The sequence below is a fragment of the Schistocerca gregaria genome, chromosome 7 (assembly GCF_023897955.1).
Source record: "Schistocerca gregaria isolate iqSchGreg1 chromosome 7, iqSchGreg1.2, whole genome shotgun sequence".
Classification (NCBI taxonomy): Eukaryota; Metazoa; Arthropoda; class Insecta; order Orthoptera; family Acrididae; genus Schistocerca; species Schistocerca gregaria.
In genome coordinates, this window is record NC_064926.1 from 98,437,621 (window position 1) to 98,463,488 (window position 25,868).

Below are 25,868 nucleotides of genomic sequence, written 5' to 3' on the forward strand. Positions count from 1 at the left end.
AGACCACAATGAATTCTCCAAATCGTGTGTATTCATCAATGGCAGTGAATTCAGTGGGCTGTATTTGTCAAAATGTGTCCATTCTACTACACGATTTTCTTTTTAAATGCGTTCCCATCAGATCAGAGCGAAGTTACCTTGCTTACTGTGGGCGGTGTACAGTCAAGTCCTCTTAAAAATGCGAAATCTTCAATTCATTCCGAATGTTCCACTTTTCTTTCCTTCGTTTCCTTCATAAATTCAACAATACCGAGTTTTACACCGAAAAATCGTTTCAGTCATTTCCCTTGACTTAACCAACGCACTTTGCAGCGACCAACGACGTCTCCACGTTTTTCGTTCTTTTCCACCGAAAATGGTTGTAATTAACAATGGAATAATGTGTGCGACTTTAGGAATTTTACTATTCGATCGACCAATTTCTTCACGTGCTCCAGGCCTGCAAATTTGGCACAAACCGTTTCTTTTTAAGTTCAGAACAATGAATTCCGTTAGAATTTTTTGTTCTTTTATTGTCAACAAAATATTTAAAATCCTCCTCCATTGTACTGTAATGTCACTTCATAGCAAATGTGCAGTTCCTGCCGTCATGCGAATTGAGATGTCCCATCCTGTCACTCCCATTCATTTTAAAGGTCTGTGACGATAGATCTCTAGACTGGCTCTTTTTGTGCAAACAGTCACTGGGCCTGTGAACGTCCGTCGTACCACAAATGAATAGCGAAGGTCGAACATCGCTGACAGCACAGTCCTGCCGAATTCGAAGAGCTGTGTCGACTGAAAAGTGGCCATCGCAATACTCAGTGAAATGTGGAGCGCTTACGGGTACAAAGAGGAGTGACAGCCCCTTCTGAGGCCCGCACATACTGCACGCGTGAAGTTTGCCACGCCGCGGCCGGCCCTGCTGTAAGCCAATAGTGCATCGCCAGATCATCCACTCAATGAGAGACTACTTCTGATTTCATTCAGCCCAACGCTGTACAAAAAATTAGGACGATCAACAAACACATCGAAACGTTGTTAGGAGCACCTTTGTTTGATGTAGCTGTAGCTGCATCAAAAGCTGAGCCGACAAGATTCGAACAGCTTCTACACTACGTCAGATACTCTGTGAAGTAGCACACACCGATACTGGTAAGTTCTGCTGTCGCTGAAAAGAGCCGGAGTTAATTACCAGATTACCGATATCACTTGATAAGGACACTGAGGGAGCCTGCCAAATTCAACTTCATTCCAAACGCGCTTCTGCGTATCACTGGCAATACAGACGCTATCCGTGGGATATCAACGAGCCGTTGTCTACAGCACTTAAAAATAACTCACTCTGGATAGTAACAACAGCGAGTTGTGGCTGTTAGTTGGAACGATATAATGAAGAGCTTTTTTTTCTTTTTGTCAATAATAATCCTAGTGGTGACCTCAGTAACCAATTCGCTGACGCACAGCTTAAGTGTACACCTCCTGTTTTCGATATCATAAAAGAAATCGTTCTCCACTCTATTTTGTACATTTATCGACACATGACCGTTTGACGAACAGAATATTATCTCGTTGCCTGTGAACAAAGATGATGATGGGGTACTCAAGCTATCCTAAACGTGTACGTATAGGCCTATATATATATACGTGTGTCATCTGAGAGAGCTGCTAGCGGCTATCGCGGGCAGGCAGAGAGAGACACACGCGATGTGGGCGGCAGTTGTCTTCGCCGCTGGGCTGGCTCTTGGGTACGCGCAGACCGCCGTCAACCGCTTTCCCGATGGCTTCATGCTGGGCACGGGTTCGAGTGCTTACCAGGTGGAAGGCGCCTGGAATGAAGACGGTGAGTTGTGATTCGCCCTCTACTGTCTGCGAGAGCTCTCGAGATGTGTTTCCCAACTTCTGTAAAATAAATACACCCGGATATGATTCGAACTATATCTCAAAATTATTTGCGTACCACAACTTTGCCAAGAAGAAACCTAAAGGTTTACCGTTGGGCAGCCGCTAGGAGTGTCCGCGCGGTTAGAGGCGCCATGTCACGGATTGCGCGGCCTCTCCCGCGGGAGGTCCGAGTCCTCCCTCGGGCATGCGTGTGTGTGCGTGTGTGTGTGTGTGTGTGTGTGTGTGTGTGTGTGTGTGTATGTGTGTGTGTAGTTCTGAGCATAAGTTAGTTTAAGTAGTGTGTTAGTCTAGGGACCGATGACCTCAGCAGTTTGGTCTCTTAGGAATTCACACACACATTTGAACCCTTGTGCACTTCAGATCAGTTAAAATTATCAAAATGGTCAAAATGACTGAAAGTACAGGTTTCGTTCGCATCAGTGTGGTTAACTGAATAAATTAAGATGCCTCCCTGTACAACGGTTCCCAAATGTTTGAGAAATAGTGACGTGCTAACTGCACTAGGAGTGCAGAAGCAGGACGATATACGTTTAACTGAACATGAAGACAAAAGGAAAATTTGGTGATGGGAACTATACGAGTCGCTACCATTTCCTTTACGTTCGTAACTAGTGTCACGATTTGTTTGAGCACCAGGATGATATACCATATGTGTGTGCTAGAGCATGCTTTAGAATAAGTTTCGTTCGCGATGGATCCATAATACTCTGACCCAAAAAAGAAAAAAACATCGCAGCACCAACAGTGAGTGACATAAACGAAAATTGGCAGACGTTTTCCTGTATCGGAAAGGTGATGTCTATTCAAATTTCGCACCAGACGTATACAGAGGAGTCCAAAAATGTATCCACTGTTTAAAAGTCATTAACTGGCAAACTAATTGACGGACTTGTCTCATCTTTGGTAGTGTACATCTACATCTACATCTACATACATACTCCGCAATCCACCATACGGTGCGTGGCGGAGGGTTCCTCGTACCACAACTAGCATCTTCCTCCCTTTCCACTCCCAAACAGGACGAGGGAAAAATTACGGCCTATATGCCTCTGTACGAGCTCTAATCTCTCTTATCCTATCTTTGTGGTCTTTCTGCGAAATATAAGTTGGCGGCAGTAAAATTGTACTGCAGTCAGCCTCAAATGCTAGTTCTATAAATTTCCTCAGTAGCGATTCATGAGAAGAACGCCTCCTTTCGTCTAGAGACTCCCAGCCGAGTGCCTGAAGCATTGCAGTAACACACGCGTGATTATCAAACCTACCAGTAACAAATCTAGCAGCCCGCCTCTGAATTGCTTCTATGTCCTCCCTCAATCCGACCTGATAGGGATCCCAAACGTTCGAGCAGTACTCAAGAATAGGTCGTATTAGTGTTTTTATAAGCGGTCTCCTTTACAGATGAACCACATCTTCCCAAAATTCTACCAATGAACCGAAGACGACTATCCGCCTTCCCTACAACTGCCATTAGATGCTTGTCCCACTTCATATCGCTCTGCAAAGTTAAGCCCACATATTTAATTGACGTGACTGTGTCAAGCGCTACACTACTAATGCAGTATTCAAACATTGCGGGATTCTTTTCCTATTCATCTGTATTAATTTACTTTTATCTACATTTAGAGTTAGCTGACATTCTTTACACCAATCACAAATCCTGCCCAAGTCATCTTGTATCCTTCTACAGACACTCAACGACGACACCTTCCCATACACCACAGCATCATCATCAAACAGCCGCACATTGCTATCCACCCTATCCAAAAGATCATTTATGTAGATAGAAAACAACAGCGGACCTACCACACTTCCCTGGGGTACTCCAGATGATACCCTCACCTCCGATGAACACTCACCATCGAGGACAACGTACTGGGTTCTATTACTTAAGAAGTCTTCGAGCAACTTACATACTTCGGAACCAATCCCATATGGCCGTACCTTAGTTAGGAGTCTGCAGTGGGGCACCAAGTCAAATGCTTTTCGTAAGTCAAGGAATATGGCATCCGTCTGATACTCTTCATCCATGGTCCGCAAGATATCATGTGAAAAAAGGGCGAGTTGCGTTTCGCAGGAGCGATGCTTTCTAAAGCCGTGCTGATGCATGGACAGCAACTTCTCTGTCTCAAGGAAATTCATTCTGGAGTTTGTAGTTCCGGCAATCGCCACACAAGCATTGTATTGTGTTGTTTTGTTTTGTCACATGGCAGTCGCCGAATAGTCAGTGTTTTGTTCTTAGTTGCACCTAGTTACTCGAATAAACATGGCTGGCGTACGGCCTACATTCGATGAAAGGAAGTAAGTTTTTAAGTGGTATTTTAAGTACGAAAACATTAATGAGACTCAACGGCAATGGCGAAATGAGTATCAAACGGAGCCACCGACACGTTTAACGATTCGTCACATTCGAGACAAATTTGAAGCTGAAGGTTGTGTTAAAGATGTACACAAACAACGATCTGGACGACCTGTAACAGCAACAAGTCCAGCTAACTCCCGTCGTGTGTTACAACAATTCACTCGCTCACCACAGAAGTCTGTGAGACAGTGTGCCCGTGAAACTGGAGTCCGTCGCTCAAGTGTTCGGCGAATTTTGAAGACAGCAAAGTGGAAGAGCTAAATCCCACGATTGTTAAACGTAATGAACTAAGACGACCAAGATCGTAGAATGGAGTACTGCGAGTGGTTTGCTAACATGGTGCGCAACGATGAAGAGTTTGCAGAGATGGTGTGGTCTGATGAGGCACAGTTAAAACTCAATGGTACAGCAAATCGCCACAGTTGCATCTAATGGGCCACCGAAAATCCGAACGTCCATGTAGACAAATCCGTGAATTTGCCAGGAGTAAATGTGTGGTGTGGGTTGTCTTACCGGGGCTTGATTGGGCCATTCTTCTTTGACGGCGCAATTTCCGGTGAGGTGTAGCTTCAGAAGCTTCAGACATCCATTTTACCTGCCATTCAAGACTTGTATGGAGACGGAAGAGTTTACTTTCAACAAGATGGTGCCCCAGCCCACTACCAGAATCGTGTTAGGGCGTATACGACGAAAATCTACCAGGAAGATGGATAGGCCGCAGAGGTGCTGTGGAGTATCCCCGACGTTCCCCAGACCTAGCTCCTCTGGACTTTTACATGTGGAGAGCACTAAAGGACGTCGTTTACCGACAAAAGCCACGTACATTGGATGAACTTCAAGAATCCATCGTACGTTCATGTGTAAATATCCAATTGAACACGTTGCAGTCAGTAGTTCGTGCTGCAGTTCAGCGGCATCGTTTGTGTGTGGATGTTAATGGTGAACATTTAGAAAACCTACAGTGATATCTTTAAGTTGGACTTTAAGCTACACTTTCACCAAAAATGAGACAACTGTGTCAATTAGTTTGTAAGCTATGAACTTTTAAACAGTGGATACATTTTTTTGGACCATTCTGTATGACTGAAACTGGCAGCGCCACTTTGTGGATGCAAATCAGGTTTGCTTTAAATACATGCTGTAATGGCCGTGAGCGTTAGTTACCTCAGAGATTCGATGTGGTACGAGACTGCTGACAGTGGTGCTCACCAACTGTACGGTCGCGAGAAGACCGCGGGATCCGGACGGCCACGTGGGACTACCGCGAGGGAAGACCATCGTATTCGGCGAATGGCTCTGGCGCATCGTACTGCATCTGCAGCAGTAATTTCAGCCGCAGTTGGCAACACAGTCACTCAACTAACTGTTTCAAATTGGTTACTTGAAGGTCAGCTCCGAGCCAGATACCCTGTAACGTGCATTCCACTGACCGCAAACCACTGCCATTTGTGACTTCGGTAGTTTCAAGCGAGAGCTCATTGGAGGGCAGGGTGCAGGTCTGTCGTGTTTTTCGATGAAATCCTGTTCTGACTCGATGTCAGTGATGGCCGTATTTTGGTTAGGAGGAGGCCAGCTGACTTCTGCTACCAATCTATTTGTGTGATAGGCACATTGGACCTACATCTGGAGTTATGTCGTGGGATGCGATTCCGTACTCTTGAGGTTATCCTACGCACTCTCACTGCAGTCCGTTGTTTCGGAACGCTGACATTCATCAACAAATTCCACGGCTTGATTTCCAATAGGATAACGCTCGCCCACATACCGCAGTTGCAGCCCAATAGGCTCTACATGGTGTCGACATGTTGCCATGGTCTGTTCGCTCACCACATCTGTCTGCAATCGAGCACATGTGGGATATCATCACATTACAGCTCCAGCGTCATCCACAACCAGTGTTAACCGTCCCTGTACTGATCGACCAACTCCAGCCGCCGGCCGGGGTGACCGAGCGGTTCTAGGCGCTACAGTCTGGAAGCGCGCGACCGCTACGGTCAGAGGTTCAAATCCTGCCTCGGGCATGAATGTGTGTGACGTGCTTAGGTTAGTTAGGTTCAAGTAGTTTTACGTTCTAGGGGACTGATGACCTAAGAAGTTAAGTCCCATAGTGCTCAGAGCCAGCTCCAGCCCAGAAACTCACATCCAGCACCTGCAGAGCGCAACGCAAGGACCTTTTCATGCTTGCATTCAAGATTCTAGCGTTAACACTCGTTATTAATGTACCAGCATATCACATTTTCAGTGGCTTATCTGGCGCTTAACCTGTGATCTTGCAGTGTTAATCACTTCAATATGTTGCCTAGACAAATGTGTTCCACAAATTTCGTTACTTTTCATTGACTGTTTTTGTGGTATTGCCATTTTTCTTCCGTCAGTGTATTTCCTGAATGAAGTCCCAGATCATAAACTATAAGTCTCTTAGTACTTTTGGTAAGAGTTTAAACAAATTAGTAGAACTAAATATTCGTTAAAACTTAACTTTTTCACATGAGATGTTACTTGTTTCTGGTGTTACATAACTTGTACAAACGTCGGAATCCAATTATGAACCGAAGGGTGTGTAACGGAGGCAGTAACTGACAAAGGAGTCAAATGGTTCAAATGGCTCTGAGCACTATGGGACTTAACGTCTGAGGTCATCAGTCCCCTAGAACTTAGAACTATTTAAACCTAACTAACCTTAGGACAACACACACATCCATGCCCGAAGCTGGGCTGGAACCTACGACCGTAGCGGTTGCGCGGTTCCAGACTGGAAAGGAGTCAGACAAGGTTCTAGAGTACCCAACGACCCCGCCGCCTCGTATTCACTCCGTACAATGGGGAAGCAGTTATAGAGAAGAAAACTGGGGAAAGGGAAATAAGTTTTCGGGAAAAGAAACATACGCTTCTAAGAGTTTTCTGATAACACTACAATTCTGTGAGACTCTTTCAGTAGTACGATCTCCGTAATGTCGGATTAGCTTGTTATTCAGCTAGCAATACGATCTTAGACGACATACCTCTTCTTCGTGAGGTCGCAAGCTACACCTGTGAAGGCCGTATCTCATTACAGATTCTTGTCGCAATCGGATTGGTTAATTTCTTCTTTGCTGTATCAACTCAGAGATAACGCTTAACTGCGGTATTTTTACGATCTGTCAAGTGGGAAACGGGAGAGTTCTAGCGACTATACTCCTCGACGGTTGCTGACGCTGACACTGAAAAGTCGAGCCTATCCTTGGCTCGAGGTGGTGCAGTTTAGACAACATTTGTCATTCCTGCGGTTCCTGTAAAAGAGAGAAAGATATATTACCACTCTTGTTGATTGGTCCCAGCTGGTGTAACCTGAAAAAGAGAAAGACACACTCTCTTGAGGGATTAGTAAAACTTAATCCCTCAGCAGGTCAGGCCAACGCGTGGTTGGCCTGTGATGCGTTTGTTGACCCAGTGCACGGATGAGCCGGTTGCGGGAGCGTCCCGTTTTCTTGTAGAACTTCCTGTTTATGGCGCGAAACCTGTCTCGGAGAGGCAGGATCCCGGTGTCCTCGTGGAGTTGGCTCGTCGAGAAGCGCCTCGGAAGATGCTTAACAGTCTCCAGGGCGTGGTTCTGTATCGGCTGCAGAGTTACAATGTGAGCATCTGCGGCTTTTTTCCAGACCACGGCTGCATACTCTAAGAGTGGGCGAACCCATGTTAGATAAAACGTGTCGCCGTGTTGCGGTGGCAATGACGACTGCAGGTTTAGCAGCGGATACAGATCTCGAAGGAGTCCCATTGCTCCCTTTCACATCACGGATGTGTTGCTTCCAGGTGAGCCTGCGGTCTAGGGTAACCCCTAGGTATTTCGTCGATAGGTTTTCCCAGGATTTCGACTGGCGTAAGCTCTGGCGGAAGACGTCTTCGCTTGAAGACGACTGCCTGGCTCTTTGTGGCGCTCAATTTCAGCCGCCACTTTGTTGCCCATGAGCCCAAGGCGTCGCACCGCGTTGGAGGCGGTTTCTCAGCACTTGGGTGTTCATGCTGCTAGCGAACAGGGCCGTATCATCAGCGTACAGCGACAGTTCGACTCTTGCCACTTTCGGCGAGTCGGCAGTGTACAGGGAGTTCAGAGGGGGGCCGAGAACCGACCCCTGCGGCACCTCTGCACGTATCTGCCGGTCTGTGGACGTACCGCCGTCAGTCCTCACGTGGAAGGTCCGTTCAGACAGGTACAACCGCATCAGCGTCATGTGGGACGTCGGTATCCCTTGTTCAAAAACGTTTGAGCTCGAGACCGTCTTGCCACACCGAGTCAAACGATCGGGAGACGTCGAGGAACACTCTCCCAAAGTATTCCATTGTTTCCAGTGCCCTCATCGCCGGTTCTATCACCCGCAAGAGTTGGTGGGTAGTGGCATGGTCTTCTCGAAACCCGAACTGCTCGTCCGGTATGATGCCCTCCTGGGTGACGTGTCGCATCAGCCTTCTCGCGTACAGCCTCTCGAAAACTTTCGAGAGGGACGGGAGTAGGCTGATGGGTCGGTAGCTCGATGCCTGGCGTGGGTCCTTGCCGGATTTCAGAATGGCCACGACCTCCGCATGTTTCCACGCAGAGGGGTAGACACCTGATCGGAGAATCTCATTGAAAACATCGGCAAGTTGCAGGTGTAAGCCCGGCGGAAGGTACTTCAGCAGGAGGTTTTTGACTCCATCGCTGCCTCCAGCCTTCTTGGGGTTCAGCGAGCGGAGCTGCACAGCAACGTCCTCCCCCGTTATCGGCTCGATAACGTCGCCTTCCTCCCTTGGTAGTTGTTCGTGGACATGCCGTATGTAGTCGTCGTCGATGGCGTCGGTCACCGGTGTGAAGTTCGCTGCGAATGCGTCGGCCAGGACGCTGGCTTACGCGTCGGGGTCGCTGGCGAAGTCGTTCCCGACCTGTAGATACAGTATTCTCTGTCGCTGGCGTAGGAAGGACTTTACCACCCTCCATCCACTGCCATCATGACTGAGTGTAGACACAAGGTCTTCCCACTCCTGGTTCCTGTGTTGCTCGAGTGCTGCCTTAATTTCCCGTCTCATGCGGTCTAAGCGGCACTTCGTGTCTGGTTGGCGAGTGAGCTGCCATTCACGAAGCAGTCGGTTGTTCTCGGTGATCGCGTCCAGGATGGGGCGCGGTAGCTGTCGCGAGAAGTCTCGCGGTCCTTGGCGATGTCTCGCCGTGGCCTCCTCCGCTGCTCGGAGTATTCTTCGGGTGGAGAATCCTAGGGCGGCGTCTGCTCCTACCACAGAGGGGTTTGGCGCGTCCTCGAGCAGTTCGAGGCCTTTCGTCTGAAAGGGCTCGGCGTCGAGCCTGCGATAACTCGGACGGCTCTCTGGAAGAGAAGCTCCGGCCACGTCGAGGCCACAAATGACCGGTACGTGGTCGGAGGAGAGGTCGTTATGCGTCTCGGCGGTCGCGAATTGCCCGATGCCCTTCAGAACAGCAATATCGAGCATGTCCGGTTGTCCCTGTGCAGGGAAGATCCTGGGGTCAAACGGCCCCACGGTAATCGCGCCGCTGCGGCTAACAGTTTGCGAGCTCCATTCGGTGTGTTTCGCATTGAAATCCCCGGCAATGAAAGCTAGCCCCTCCATCGACAGCAGGGCGTCGATGTCGGCTTCGTCTAGGGGTCTGCCAAGCTGCCGGTATACCGACACGAGAAGAACTTTTCCGGTGGTGGTGTTGACTGCCACTCCTGTGGCCTCCAGCGCGTTGAGCGCCGGCCACGTGGATGGCTCTGTCATCCTGGTAGCAGGAAAAATTTGCTGCTCGCACATCGGCCCCAGTTTTGAGGAAGGTCTCCTGCACAAGGCAGATGTCGTCCTCCTCGTCCCATAGGAATTGGGAAAACTAGCCGTGCTGGGGGTGGAGACCCCGAGCGTTGAACGTGTAAATGGGCCACCGTCACTGCTCCCACGAGGACCGGTAGCTGAGTCATCAGCTGGTTGAGAGACCCCAGAAGCGCGGCCAGCTCGGAGGTGCCTTCCTTCGCCGTTTCGGGAACTTCGCGGCGTTTCCCGTAGTCGGCAGCGGAGCGGCGTGCTGGGAACGCCCTCCACGTGCGGCAACCCTTCCTACAGTTGCGTGCGCCGGCAAGCCGGCCCTTCCCGACTGCAGGCGGCGCCGCAGGCGATGGCAGCTGCAGTACCGGTGCGGCCTCCCCTGCGAGCGGCCGTGGCCTCTCGGAGGGGGCGGCAGACTTCCCCTTAGCAATTGCCGCGAAGCTGCGGCTCGGGTTTACGCGGCTGGCGCGCTTCCCGCGCGTCCCAGGTAACAGGCGACGAGGTCCCCGTTACAGTTGCAGCACGTCGGTCGGTCTTTCTTCTTCTCTGGGCAGTCCCGCGACAAGTGCTCCTCGGCGCACTTGCAGCAGCGCACAGGCATCCTGCAAAACTTTGCCACATAGTCCGTGCGCTGGCAGCTGAAGCACTGGCCTCGCCTGCCTTTTGCGTGGAGTGGCTCAACTTTCAAGTCGAAGTCGGAAATGTTTGCTATCCAAAAAATATTCCGGGTGTCGACATTGTCGACTAAAATCACAAGGACATGTCCCAGTGGGTCCTGGGCGACCTCATCAGGCCGACGTGGCGAGCCTGGAAGCCGAGTTCCTCCAGCTGCCGCTCTAGGAACGCCGGTTCCATCTTTGGCGGCAGGTGGCGGAAAACGGCCTTCAGCTGCTTCAGCTGTTTCGTGCTCTGCGTGAAGCAGTTCCACTTCTCGGTCTCAGAGAGTTGCACGAGTTTCGCGTGGTCCTCTAGGCACTCTGCTCTGACCTTGTAAGTGTCGGTCCCCGCGATCATCTTTCGCGGTTTTGCGACGGAGTAGAGCTTCTCTCTGAGCTCGCTATAGCCGTCACTCCACTGGATGGTAATCAGCGGCGGGCGGCGGGGCGGTTTCGTCGCCGCAGTCGGTATGGTCCCGTCCCGGTGGGTCTCGGCTGCTTCCGGCAGATCTGCAAACCGGTTTGCAGCCTCGGCCTGTTCCGGCGTCACCTGTCCGAACGGCCAGGCTCTCGCTGTGTGGCGCCGGGAGGGCGCGATGAAGCCTTCTTCGTCAGGCTTCCTCGTCGTCGTCCTGCGACGTACCCTCCTCTTCTTCCGCCTGGCGCGACCTGAAATTGCCTGGGGGGTTGGGGGAAGGGAGTGTCCTCTACGGCCGCGGTCGGGCGCTTCAGCGAGGTTTGCTCGACCCCGGTAGGCTCGTCGGTTGTTGCCAGTCTGGACGTCGGTGAGGGCGTGGCGGCTTTCTGTAGCCACCACGGCTGGTGCGAATGCTGGCGTGGCAGCTGTCGCGGCGGCTTGCCTGTCGCGACCCACAGGTACCAGGCACCGGAGTCTCGTCAGTACCACCACCCTGTCCGCATCGGTGCCCGTGGCCAAGAGTTGCATGCAGATCCAACTCTCCTCGGGAGTCAGCACGGCGATGGCGGCGGCAAATTCCTCCTTTGTCAGGGGGATCAGGCGGCTCGATGCGTCGTCTCGGCACACACAGAGTGCGGGCGCGACGCCGCCCGTTCGCGGAAATTTTCGCGTCCGTCCGGCGGCCGCGAGCGACACTCTCACCCGTCGTCCTCGTCGGTGGTGGGGGGCCAGGCGCTGCCGTCGTCCGGGAAACTTCCCTTAGACCGCCATCTGCCCCACACCCTGCGTCTCGCCGGAGCGATCTTCTCGTCCCGGCTCCTCCTACACGTCGTAAACCCCAACACGACAACTTTGCCTCTTTAGAACGACACGACAGTTTTTCCTTTCTCAGAGGGTGGGGTCACGCCACGTGGATTTTGCCGCACGAGTCCCTAAATGCCCTTGCAGGCTGATGTCGACTCTGAAGGAAAGAGAGAAAACGCTGGTTAGCGAGAACACGCAAGGCGAGTAGCCAAATGCGTGAATCCGCGACAGGATGCCCGGCGCCTCCAGTTTCTCGAAACGTGTCATTTCGCATTCAGCTTCGCCTTTCCCACCCTCTTGCTTGGCCGCTAGCGGAACAAGGCCGTCCGCCAGAATAGCGGCCCATAAACCACAGCCCTGCACCTCCCACCGCCAGTATCGGTGAGTACAAAGGAATCCGCGAGCTCGCTTGCTGCTCGGCGAAAGTTCTAAAGCTGCCCTTAATGCAATGGTCCCCTCCATCACATCTACATCTACATATATACTCCGCAATCCACCATACGGTGCGTTGCGCAGGGTACCTCGTACCACAATCTTGTCAAAAAATCTGTCTCTATAGCCGAGTTTAATTCTACTACTGCTGCTCAAGTCATGCATGCACTGTGAGGTCAGTCAGTGGTTTACCCTAACCCTAATAGTCCATCAGATTAATATCAATCTTACATGCACCAACGGCGAATGAAATTGTATGATAATCACCGAAACAAAATGAAAGGGGAAGTGCCTGACGGCTATTACCACCGGAAGGCATCGCCGTCTTTTAACCTGCTGTTTACTAAAATTACTGACTCATTTAATATCCATAATAATTAGCGGTTGCTTTTGCTGTAGCATAAGTGTCATCATCGAGATAAAACTGAATTAATTGGCATTGTGTTTAACACTTAATGTGAAGCAGTATGCAAACCAGATTTTCCTTCTTAAATGGAAGAATGGCTTACAAGAAGTAAGAAACACGAGACAAAGTGAAAGCGCAAAACTGTGAAAACGCTATCTAAACTGTTTACTGTACAGGGTAGCCACAAAATCTCGCCCCCTCCCCCCCCCCCCTCGTCCTTAAAAACCAATATAAACCCCTAAAATTAAATAATTAACGTGAACTTTAGATGAGTTTTCTTGAGGTATGAGAAGAGAAGAAATGCATTGTTACGAATGGAGCTCTACAAGACTGGGCACTCCGAATCGCAAATGAGATGAACATTGTTGATTTCAGGTATTCTTCGATTAGGTTAACGAGATTTAAGAAATCATGCAACGTTTACTTCAAGTAGAAACGTAGAAGACACGCCATTGGTTCGTAGCTGATGTGACGACGAAGCTGGCTGTTATCCTGACATCTGTTGTGTCTAACGTCGGTCAGTCAGGTATCGTGAAAGAACTGTGAGCAAAGCGCACTTCTCTGGTATCTGGCTGCATGGAATTTGACCGCCCACGGGAATACACGGACCTCGATGGATGATACAGGGCAGTGTCGCCTCAGCGCTGCTCTCGCCTGGTGAGTGCGCCACCGTCTCGCCACGTGAATACACCGGCCAGTAGTGTCTTTGGCAGCCGGCATAAACACCTCTGCACACCGACCGCTCACTTCCTTCTCGCGCCCGCCACGCCTCCCCCCACATTTTCTATGTCCTCTCCGTCCGACGGCTCGCCACTTCCTTTTCCTCTCCTCCCCCTCTTTTTTCCCTCGTCGGACCGGATCCTCCCACCCCGCCCCCATCTGCCGCCATGTTGCCTATAGTGCTGTTATGAGTGAATGCTCAGTGTTGCGCGTCCCCTGTCAGTGTTGCGAGCAGCCACCATAGTGTCACTGGTTGTGTTTTTCATCTCGTGCGAACAGCAACCAGACTGTCGCTGTGTTTTTTTTTCTAATTGTGCCTGTCTACTTACTGTCAATATTCATCCGCATCGTCAACGCCGTGTTTTTATATTTTAAATTCCACAACTCTCCGCTATTTAATAGATTTTTACAATGTCACCGTTCTATCACCTGTTTTTCTTGTTTGTTTATATACTCATTATATTTTTTAACTTCTCTGTAGGCTGTAGAGCAGCATAATACGCTGCTGCCAGCTCCCCCCCCCCCCGCCCCCTCCCGAGGGATGCAATAAAGAAAAAAAAGGTCCGCTCACTCACTCGTGTACTTCATGTGATAGCGTTCATTACTATCTCCAGTGTACTGCTGTCTACTCGTCGAGGACTGAGACACGTTTCCATTCAGTGAAGCAACATTTCAAGGGGTTTCATGTCATGAACGATTCATTGTAGCGGTCACCCTTTCTGTCTTTGGCGTCTCCAGACAGATTTTTTCTCCTCTGAGAAATGGTACCTCTAACCCGTCACCCTCTTCTTTCAGGAGATATACGTTCTTTTGGCTAGTTATTATTCCCAGCGGTACGATGTGGTTGCCTCCTGGCTAGAACTGAATCAATGCTATAAAAAGCTGGGACAGTCATACCATTTGTGGTTTGACTGCAAGGACAGCCGAAAATGTGATTTCACTTGCGCCCATAAGGCTATAAGGTTTCCTACGCCGACTCCTCGATTCGTGATGTGGTGGTTCGACTGCCACCTGACCAAGGGGTTCACACGACGGCTTTGAGACTGGATAAACCGTCGTCAGAGGACATCTTGCGCATCGCTGATTCGTTCGGAATGGCCCAGGCAGCTAACGAACGACACATGGTAAGGCAGTTCACCACGTGCGCCATCCCAGCGTCGTAAACGTAGGACGACCGCTAGGTAGCAGCAACGTTGTGATTCGTCTTTGTCCGATGTCTCTATGACTTCTAAGCCTGCAGTCGCCCCTTAACGATGGCTACATGTCCACAGTGTTTTTTCTCTCGCTCCCAGGAAGACTGTATTGATCGCTGGGCGTCCTGTACACCCTGTGGAAAAGAGGGGCACCTCCGCTCAGTATGTCGCAATCGCACGTCCCTCTCCACCCGTCCACTACCGGCGCCACGACCACGTTACTCGGTTTTTCACGTTCTTTGTCGTCGACCATCCATCGGCTACCAAGATTTTTCGCCTCAACGCCTTTATAGCGCTTGGATTTTCTCTCTCAGATGAAGTCAAGGTGGTTTCCATTGTGGTCCCTTTCCAGAAACTTTGGCGACCTCTGCATAGCGTTTTCGCCTCTCTGTCAACCGGATTTGGGGGGTGGTTCAGACTTTCAGGCGCACATCACCCAGATGACACACCTCGTTTTTATCGCGCGATTCCAATTTTGGTGGCATTATGATCTGCTGTGAAGCAGGAATTCGATCGTCTACAGGTTGCTGGGGTTATCAAACCTGTGAAACCTAGTGCATGGGCCAGTCTGCTAGTCATCATCCAGAAGCTGAATGCATCTTTTCTCTTGTGTGGGGATTTCCAGGTGGCCATTAATGTTCAATCCCAGCTAAAAACCTGTCCCATTCCCTGGCAGGAAGACCTAGTCATCAAACTGCCTGGGGGGAGGGGGGGAGGAGGGGATATTTATTCAAGATCGATATGCTGCTGCATATGTCCAGCTACCCTTAGATGAGGCGTCTCAGACCACTGTCGTCCTCAATACGCCATTTGTGGGTTGTGTATGTACAATCGCCCCCCCCCCCCCCCATATCGCATTTCCTCAGCCACTTCATTGTTGCAGCGGTTTCTGGAACAGTTGATACAGCATATTCCAGTTGCGTCAATTACTTGGGTGAACTTATAGCCAGAGAATCCTCCCACCAGGGGCATTTGTAAAACCCCTGCACGCTGTTCATGACCCTGCAGAACGTGGACTTGTGTTCTTTGAAGATGTGCAGATTTTTTTCACCCAGGAGTGGAATATCTGGGGCATTGGCTCACTGAAGATGGAATCTGACCTACTCACCATAACGAGGCTGCCATCAGTTCTTTGCCTTGCCAAATGAACTTACAACAATCACAAATATTCTTGGGCAAGCACAACTATTAAGATAAATTCTTACCCCAGGTAGCCCACATTGCACAACCTCTTAATCAGTTGTGTAAAAAGGGATCCCTTATATCTGAACCCCCTACTGTGACGTCGATTTTGTCAAATTAAAAACAATGCTGACATGTGCACCCTGGCTCACATTCTTTTCTCCCGAACGCCCATTGGTTGTTACAGCCAATGCATCAGCCTATGGTATCGGACTGTGTGGAAGTTGAATGCCTGCTGGAGCAAATGGACTTTGATGGACGATAGAGGGCAGTGCCGCCTCAGCGCTGCTCCCGCCTAGTAGGTGTGCCACTGCCTTGCTACATGAATACACGGGCCAGTATGAATGCTGCCCCACCTTGACCACTGAGCCCTCTCTCCCACATCTTCCATCTCATTTCCCAATGCAACTTCCGGCATCTACTCCTCCCAGATGATGAGCTTCGCCATGGTGGCTACCGTTGCTACCAACTAACCCCACCTTCCTCCTGCCTCCTCCTCTGGGCTCCCTCTCCTCCACCTCCCTTCCCCTGAGTGGCTTTCCCCCTTCTATGCCCCTGCCTCTCCTGTGCTCCCCTTCAGTGTCTCTGCACTACCTCCTGCCTTGTCTTTTCATTTCCTGCTCTGCCCATTTCCTACCTCTTGGTGCATCCCCTTTCCCCTCTTTTCGTCTTCCTCCCATCTCCCATCCCCTCTCCGCTCTTTTTTCCTCCTCTCTTACCTCACTCCTTCATCAGGTCCCCAACACCACTTTTTATTCTTTGTGAGTGTTCTGTCATTTCCAGTGGTTTTGTTATTCAAAGTGTCTTGCTCTATGTGATTTTTAAGCTGGCCAGTGTGGCTGAGTGGTTCTAGGCACGTCAGTCTGGAACCGCGAGACTGCTATGGGCACACTTTCGAATCCTGCCTCAGACATGGATGTGTGTGATGTCCTTAGGTTAATTAGGTTTAAGTAATTCCAAGTTCTAGGGGACTGATGATCTCAGATGTAAAGTCCCATAGTGCTCAGAGCCATTTGAACCATTTGTGATTTTTATACTGTGGCCGACATTTAACTTGTGTTTTACTCCAGTGATTTTAAGTATGCAACAAATTGCCAGCTGTGTTCTTTTAACTCTGTTTTGAGTTTTTAATGTCCCTCTATGTCCGCATATTAGTGTATATTTTAACTCCCATCATCTCCATTTACTGTATTTTATGTCCCCCTTTTTATCCCCATTTTTTATGTAAGAGTTCCCCTTGTTCTCATATTTTTGATAAAGCTATTTGGCTGAAGAGCGGAGAACTATGCCACTGCCAGCCTTCCTCTTCCCCTATGGAGCAGGGGAATGAAATTACAATAAAGGAAAAAAAAGACCACTGAGTCCTGCTTTTTTATGTGTCCTCTCCCTCCATTGGCTCCCCCATTTTTACTTTTCCTCTCCCCCCTTTTTTCCCCTCATCTGTCCAGGTCCTAGCACCCATCACCCCTCTGCCTTAAGCCGGCCACAGTGGCCGAGCCATTCTAGTGGCTTCAGTCCGGTTCCGCGCTACAGCTACGGTCGCAGGTTCGAATCCTGCCTCAGGCTTGGATGTGTGTGATGTCCTTAGGTTAGTTAGGTTTAAGTAATTCTAATTCTAGGGGACTGATGACCTCAGATGTTAAGTCCCATAGTGCTCAGAGCCATTTGAAACTCTGCCTTAGGCTGTGGTGTGTTATCTTCACGTCTACTCTACAGTGCTGTGTTTGAGTGAGTGTTCAGTGTTGTGCGCCTCCTTTTTTAAGTGTTGCGAACAGAAACCATACTGTCGCTAGGTGTGCGAATGGAAACCAGTCTGTCGCTGTGTTCTTTAAACTGTGCCTGTCTACTTACTGTGTCTCTTCATTAGCATCGCCAACCCGTGTTTTTGTATCTTAATTTACACAACTTTCCGCCATTTTACAGTTTTTAAAAATAGTCACCGTTTTATAGGCTGTTTCTTATTGTTTGATATCTTCTCATTATTTTTAATTCTTCTGTAGCCTGTAGAGCGGAATATTAAGCTACTACAACCCCCGCCCCCTCTGAGAAGGAATCGAAATTCAATAAAGGAAAAAAAAGAAGACCTCTCAATCAGGTACCTGGTCTGATAACATTCGTTACTGTCTCCTGCGTACTATTGACTACTCGTCGACTGCTTTGCTTTGTTATTGGTTTTCCTCTTTAGCCTTGATTAAGATTTCGGCTCGTGCTTGACCTGTTCACAGCGTTGTGTCGGAAGTTCGTTGCACTTCATTACTGCATAGGTTGCTATTGACTTAGCGGAACTCTTGTTGTGTCGAGTCTGCCGTCCGGCCAGCCCTGTTGCTCGATTTCGAAGTGAGTTTGTATCCGGTCCGCGGGTGGCTGTGTATTTCTGGCGTGAGCACCGGTATTCGGCTACTCACGGATATAGCAGATTCATCATTTCGAGGCGGAGAAGAAGACAGTCTGTTGTGTAGTCGTTGAATGGTATAACACATCTGTACACAATAATGACAGTGTGATGAATATGAGTGGATTACTGCTTCTGCAGCTGTATTTGTGTCTTCGTAGACCTCAACGCATATTAGGATCAAAAATTAAAAAATCTAACAACAGACCTACCAAAATCTGAGGAGATTTTATTCGACACGGTTTCAAACCAGTTGCAGGAACTGATAGATTAATTCCTTCTGCTCTAACCTTGCCATGTCTTTCTGCAAAACGAGAAAAAGACTGTTTATACAATTCAGATTCCACCCAGAACAACTAGCGTCTCTGGGGCATGGATGTGTGTGATGTCCTTAGGTTAGTTACGTTAAATTAGTTCTAAGGTCTAGGGGACTGATGAACTCAGAAGTTAAGTCGCATAGTGCTCAGAGCCATTTTTGAACTAGCGTCTCTCGATAAAGAATTTTTTCAACTTTAGAAAGTATTGTCGGACAATCTAATTTCCGATAGCTCTGTGTCATTCGAGGTTTATCAGGAGAATAGTATCCTTAAAATACAGTCGTTTGTGCATTGTTTCCGTTGGCACATTTTACGAACTGCTGTAGGTACGTTCGGTATGGAGCACAACAAGTAGAAGAATGGGCACGAACATTTCTTACTCCACAACAATGTTGTCTAAATAAAACTAGTAATTAATGTGACGTGCCTGAAAGCATTAGTTTTTCTGTCGTCTGGTCTGCCTGGAATGAGAAACATTTTTGTTTTTGTCATTCAAATGACACTTCGCTTTATTCTGACGGCTGTCACTAAAACGTACATTATTCAGAAATTATCATAAGAACTGCGTTGCACGAATTATTGTTAAATGATGTATGTCTGAGGAATACTTCATTTGAAAAAATTAAAGTCGCGATTCACGGAAGTCGTCTAAGATGCAAGTGAAACTCTGCTAGCTATCTTTGTAAGCATTATATGTGCAACAGTCTAGCTGACGATATGAAGTGTCTCTCACTCGAAACATTAATGATAGGTTAGCTTTCTTGTATGGTTAAGTGCTCCAGACTCGCGTGTGTCACTCTGTGTTTTAGCACTACGCGGCGGTCCGTTCTCTCGTCGCTGCAGAAGGAAGGAAGGGCTGTACAAACCGCTGTCTTAAGCGGTTCTCTGTGCGGCAAAAACTAGTAACTTTAACAATTGAAGAGAATACGTCTTAGCATCTAAAATTTTCATAGTTAATTTTTTTTGTTGAATTCCTCCTACATAAAAAAATTTCAGAGTAAGTTTCGACATGTTGGATTGGACCATTCCCGTGTGAGAGCTCAATAGCAGCAATAAAATACGCCTTTCATATACGACTAAACAACCTACAAGCTAAAATTGTAGACACTTGCTAATTATTAGAGGTGAATTAAAGTAAGTTAATGGGGCTATAACCAACGGAAGATTTTTTAAAAAAGTTAACGGGATTATCTAGAGCCTAAAGGATTTAAATTTCCTTCCTTTTCGTAACTATTGACTTTTCTTGAATTCTGCTGTTATTGTCTTGTTTTTGTATTTATATTAAAAAATTAATCATTTGTGGAGTACTTTGTATTTTGTGCTGCACTTTTCCCCGTCCAAAGAGCCAGCAACTCAAAGTATTCTTTTCTTTTGGCTTTAGAGCTCAATTTTATTGCGAAACGACGATTGATCCAATACGCACATGTGACACAATTTGATGCTTTTTATATGAAACAGTTTCAGCCTCTGAGCTTATTACAAGGTAGCTGCTTTTCTGCATAGGAAAAGGGGAGAGCATCTGGGACCGGATGACGCACGAAAATCCGGAGTACGGCCTAGGTGTCGGAAACGGTGACGTGGCGTGCGACTCGTACCACAAATACAAGGAGGACGTGCAGCTGCTCAAGGCCCTGAACGTGAGTACCTCCATGCAGCGAGTGTCGATCACGGAACACCTGTTCAAGATTGCAGTTAACGTCTTAATTTCAACCACGAAATTTCTCAGATTACCTGCTTGCATACTTGACATATTTTCTCCGAAGCAGCATCCGCCATAGGACGTTTTTTGTGAAGTCTTACGTTATATTGTACTTGTATGTAATTAATAAGCTTTCCAAATAAAGATCTCTAAAACAACAAATTCGATTAGGGATGGAGTGATTTAAGAAATAAGAAAATATTTGAATATCCATAGAGCGATAATAACAATTTATTTATTTAATCGTATGGTGATTTTATGCAATCACAGTTGATATAAGACAAGTGATTTTGTACAATATACATATAATATAAGACAAGATTAAACCTAAAAGTTCGTGTTTTTCAACCAATTAATTAAGCTGGGTGTAAGAGTGAACAAGTCGTTGGGAATTCCAGGGTATGAATGAAGTGGACAGCGTTGGACTAGATGTTCAATTGTCTGCTCTTCTTGAATACATTCACACATTGGTGAACTAATCCAGTCCCATTTGTACCTGAAGTAGTTACATCAACCATGTCCAGTCCTTAACCTGTTGAGGCGGCACCAGAGGTTCCTCAGTAGGTCAAAACCTTCTGGCTTCTTTGTGGGATCAAGGTGATGGGCTCTTGTTCCCAATGTTTCTGTTGATCATTCATGCTTCCAGCTTTCATTTAGATCAAAACCATCCGCAATGAGTCCTGCAGTAACACTTGCTGGTCTTCTTGATCGCAGTCCTTGCTGTGGCGGATGACAGAATTCCTGGTGCAGTGGTAGAGAGGGTCATGCAGATATTTTCTTGGCCTCCCTCAGTAGAGCTTGTTTCATCCTTAAGTGAGGTGGAGGGATGTGACTCAGTACAAGTAACCAGTGGCATGGGGTTGGTTTGATGGAACCAGTGATGCAGTGCGTTGTGTCGTTCAGTTTTCTGCCTTCTTCACATCTACACTTTCCAACCAGACAGGTGAACAGTACTCGACAGGAGAGTACACAAGACTGATGTCAGTTAAACGCAGACAGTCAGCGGAGGTTCCCCAGGTGGTACCACTGAGCTTATGTAGTATGTGGTTCCTACCAGCAACTTTATGAGAAAGCTTGGTGATGTGTAGCTCAGGGTTCTATCTAGAGTGATTCCGGGATATTTTGGAAAAGGATTGTACCTCAACGTTTGTCCATTGAGCAGAACTCTTGGTTTGTAGTTCGCAGCACGATTCGCCAGATGGAAACTAGAGACTTCAGTTTTTGATGTGTTTGGCACCAATCTCCAGGTCTTAAAGAAAGTTGACATCTTCTCCAGATCCTCCGTATGAATTCGTTCACCATCTTCGAAATTAGTGCTCTGTGCTACCAGTGCGATATCATCAGCATAGATGAATTCAGTTGATGTTGTGGTTGGTAAATCATTAATGAATAAATTGATTAGTGATGGGGCTAAAACAGATCGCTATGGTATTCCATTATTTAGTTTCCGTTTGTGGCTTATAGAGCTGCCTAGAAACGCATCAAATTGCCTTTCACTAAGCATGCTAGATATTTGACCCACAATTTCTCGACTTGGTACAACTTGCAGTAGCTTGTAGACCAGTCCCTGTCGCCAGACAGTGTCATACGTGGCTGTCAGGTCGATGAAGACAGCTGTTGATTTCAGATGGCCTTGAAAATCTGCTTCAGTATGGGTAGTTAGGGCAAGAACTTGGTCGGTGCAGCTGCGTCCTTTAATGAAGGCAGCTTGTTCAGGAGGAGTAGCAGCGTCGACGAACGGTGCTATTCTGCTTAGGAAGACTCGTTCCGAATGTTTGAATGTACAGCTGAGCAGTGCTATAGGTCTCTCAGGGCTGTCTTCAGGCTTGCCAGGTTTGAGAGTGGCTATAACGTTCGACAGTTTGAAATGTCTGGGAAGTTTGTTCTCTTTGAGTGTGTAAGTTAAGAGCGAAGTGAGCCAGTGTATGCATTGTGGGCCCATGTTCTTAATAAATTCATTATAGATGTTGTCGGGGCTAGCAGCCTTACCGACTTTCAGTTACTTGACAGCAGTTTCTACTTCCGCTATGGAAAGTGGCTCGTTTCTTGGGGCACTGCGCTTGAGGTTAGAGAGGTTACATTTTACTACTGTGGTATGATTCTTGTCTCTGTTTGCCCTTGTGAGGTCTGCGGTCAGGTTGGCAGTGAGGCTGGGACTCAATCTAGGATACGGGTTTTTGAGGTGTTGCTTGCCAATTAGCTCAGTCAAGACTCTCCGTTCTTTCCTGCTTGACTCGGCAGGGTTCATTTCTTTGAGTGTCGCTTCCCATTTCTCTCGTCTGTTCTTGTTTAAAGAGTGGAGTAGCTGTGAGCCCACTGTTTGATTTCTAGAACTTTGGTATTCTTGATATAAAGCGGCACTTTCGTGGTTCCAGCCAGGCACATATTCCATTCTGTAACCTCTGGGAATGTTTGACTTAGCAGCTTCGATGACTAGTGTAACGAATTCATCGTAGTTGTTTGGTGTCGTCTGTAAGTTCTTCGCAGCTAAGTTGGAGTCAAGGTCTTTTTAGAATCCATCCCAGTTAGCTCATTGAAAATTCCATCTGTGTAGGGGCATTGAGTTTACAAGGCGAACTTTTAAACCAGTTTCTGTCATAACAGGACGGCGTTGGCAGTTTGGGAAGTTAGACTGAACAGTACGAGTGGCGTTAAGTGCTTGATCTAGCTGATCTTTGGACATAAATACCAAGTCTGGGTTGTAATCCTTATTCCAGCGTGCAGAGTGAAAGGTTCCTTTGTCTTTCACATCAACGACCAAGTGCATGCTGGTAGTTTCTGCCCATTGAGCTAGTAACTCCCCACAGACATCCACGGTGTCGTACCGCCAATCCGTGTGATGGCTGTTAAAGTCTCGAGTGTATGTACAAGGGTGATCGAAAGCCGGCAGTACTGTGGAAGTCCAATTCACACTTGGAGGCTTGTACAGGTTGACAATTTTTAAGTCGTTTATCTGGATTACTGTTGTGTAGATGTGGATAACTTCTGTAGATTCAATTACATTCTCTCCGTTTAGGCTTGACTTCACATAAGTGGCTATTATATAATGTGGATGGTGGATAGCTTCGACCAGTGTATAACCAGGTATTCGTCCTCTACGCCGAAGATCTTGCTCATATGTCGTATGTGTTTCCTGAATGTTGACAACATCATTGTTAAGTTCATGCAGTTGTTTCTGTAGACACATTTGGCAAAGCTTGTGCCTTCAATATTAAGCTGCATAATACGAACTATGGGTTTCTCGTCTCTAGTTGGATGATCCTGAAAAGGACGGTTAGTAGTTATGTTTCCGGAGAGACAATAACAATAATTCCGTGTTACCCCAAGGGCTGTCGCAACTCATTCAGATGGAAGTCCTTCGGCGACATGTTTGTCCCTAACCTGCCTAAAAAGTCCTACCAGGTAAGGGCATGCAGGATCAGCTGCCGGTCAGAAACAATGAGAAACCAGTCCAAAGTTACAAATTGCAACACTGGGCTGATTTTTAGTTCTGCTGAAAGGGACCTACAGTTTTATGTGTTATACGAAGTTTCGTTCCTGGTGAATCTTCAAATCATTGACAGGTGAAGTCTAGGTTAAAGACAGATTGAAATATTGCGTACTCCAACCGGGATTTGATCCCACGAATTTTCGGTTTCAGGCACTCGCGTTAACACGAGACAACCGAGCCCAACATTCTGAGACAGGAAGTTGAGGCAATGTCTTATCACTGGCCATTATGCTGCTCTAAAACTGTTAATCTCCTGTGGCTGCACAATGTTGTGACCAGTGGAAAAAGGTCACAATATATACCGTCCTAGTACAGCGTTTGTAAAATGAACCCCAACAAGAGTAAAACAAGTGTAATGGAATGTACTCGAATTAAACGTGGTCGTGCTGCAGGAGTGAGATTGGAAAATAAGACACTAAAAGTAACGCACGTGTTTTTTTATGTGGGCAGCAAAACAACTAATGATGGCCGAAGAATGCATTTCTGAAAAAAAAAAGGAATTCGTTAACATCTAATGTAAACGTGAGTGTCAGGAAGCGTTTTGTGAACGTGGACGATACGCTGTTCAGACGACAAGACAACAGAAGCTTTTGAAATGTGGTGCAACAGATAAACGCTGACGAAATCACTTAACGAATGAGGAGTTGCTCAATATAACTGGAGAGACAAGAAATATGTGGTACAACTTGACTAAAGAAATCGATCGTATGATAGGGCATACTCTGATGCATTAAGGAAGAGTCAGTTTTGTAATGTAGCGAATTGTGGGTGGGGTTCAGAAGTGTAGAGGGAAACCCATGGATGACCCAACTAAGCAGGTTCAAAGGATGTAGGCTGCGGCAGTTATTCAGAATTGAAGAGGCTTGCACAAGATTGAGTAGCGGGGCGGGGTGTCCGAGCAGTTCTAGGTGCTACAGTCTGGAACCGTGTGACCGCTACGGTCGCAGGTTCGAATCCTGCCTCAGGCATGGATGTGGGTGATGTCCTTAGGTTGGTTAGGTTTAAGTAGTTCTAAGTTCTAGGGAACTGATGTCCTCAGAAGTTAAGTCCCATAGTGCTCAGAGCCATTTTTGAAGAAGGTTGAGTAGCGTGCAGAGCTGCCTGTGTCCAGTCTTCGCACTGAGGACAACAACAACTATAACAATAACAACAACAATAGTGTGTAGTATCCTGGTGACAGCGGCTATCCCACTATACTCTCAAAGTGCCATAGATTCATCCTGATCCAAGAACGCTCACAACCGCAACTAGACCAAAGTGGTACACACATATTGCACGACAATGCACCTAACGTGATGAATAAGGTTGAGTTATTGTGAGCTGTAGGGGACTACACAAACGCCCCCATGTCCGTGAACTATTCCTCAACCGTGCTGACACATTGCGGACATAAGCGGGTAACGCATGGAAGAATTGAACATGCCGTAGTCGAACAAAGGTGTTACACGATTGGACAGTTAGGTCGTGTATAGTTCGTCGACGACAGGCGATGGCAGGCGTACCTGGCGACAGTTTTCATTCTATTTTATTTTCCTGCAAGAGAATACATAAACCATCTTCATAAACATCTTCTGTTGACGGAACAAATGCATCGTCTCATCTGCCTATCGATGAACTGGTGCCATTCTGCGCCTCTGCCTATCAGCATGTTATACTACTCACCATTCGTCTTTCCATGCCTAGAGCACCCCGTGCCGATACCCATGAAAACATCTGAGCCCTGTGAGGTGCCTAAAGTAGAGGTACGAGTCATTCTGTAACTCATGGTGTCGAGATGTCTGCTAAACGGCTATAGGTTAATGCAAGTACTCTTTTGCTCTGCAGCAAAGTGTGTGCGGTTTTGACTCTTTCTGACAGATAATAACTGTGTACTGGGGCGGGACGACAATGCACCTAACGTGATGAATAAGGTTGAGTTATTGTGAGCTGTAGGGGACTACACAAACGCCCCCATGTCCGTGAACTATTCCTCAACCGTGCTGACACATTGCGGACATAAGCGGGTAACGCATGGAAGAATTGAACATGCCGTAGTCGAACAAATGTGTTGTGCTCCCTGCCGCCGTTGGATAAGCAGCTGCAGCAGCAAGTCGTATAACCCTAGCTTACTTATTTGTTAGATAGTTTAATTA

The 25,868-nt window shown here is 47.6% G+C and overlaps 1 protein-coding gene across 1 annotated transcript in view; it reads left to right on the forward strand.

Moving 5' to 3' along the window:
- Window positions 1-1,686: 1,686 nt before the first annotated feature.
- LOC126282304 (myrosinase 1-like) overlaps window positions 1,687-25,868 on the forward strand; it is a 96,412-nt gene continuing 72,230 nt past the window's right edge. Inside the window, exons 1-2 of the mRNA XM_049981959.1 lie at window positions 1,687-1,822; window positions 20,051-20,184. Coding sequence (XP_049837916.1) covers window positions 1,687-1,822; window positions 20,051-20,184 — 270 coding nt within the window. The remainder of the gene's footprint in view (window positions 1,823-20,050; window positions 20,185-25,868) is intronic.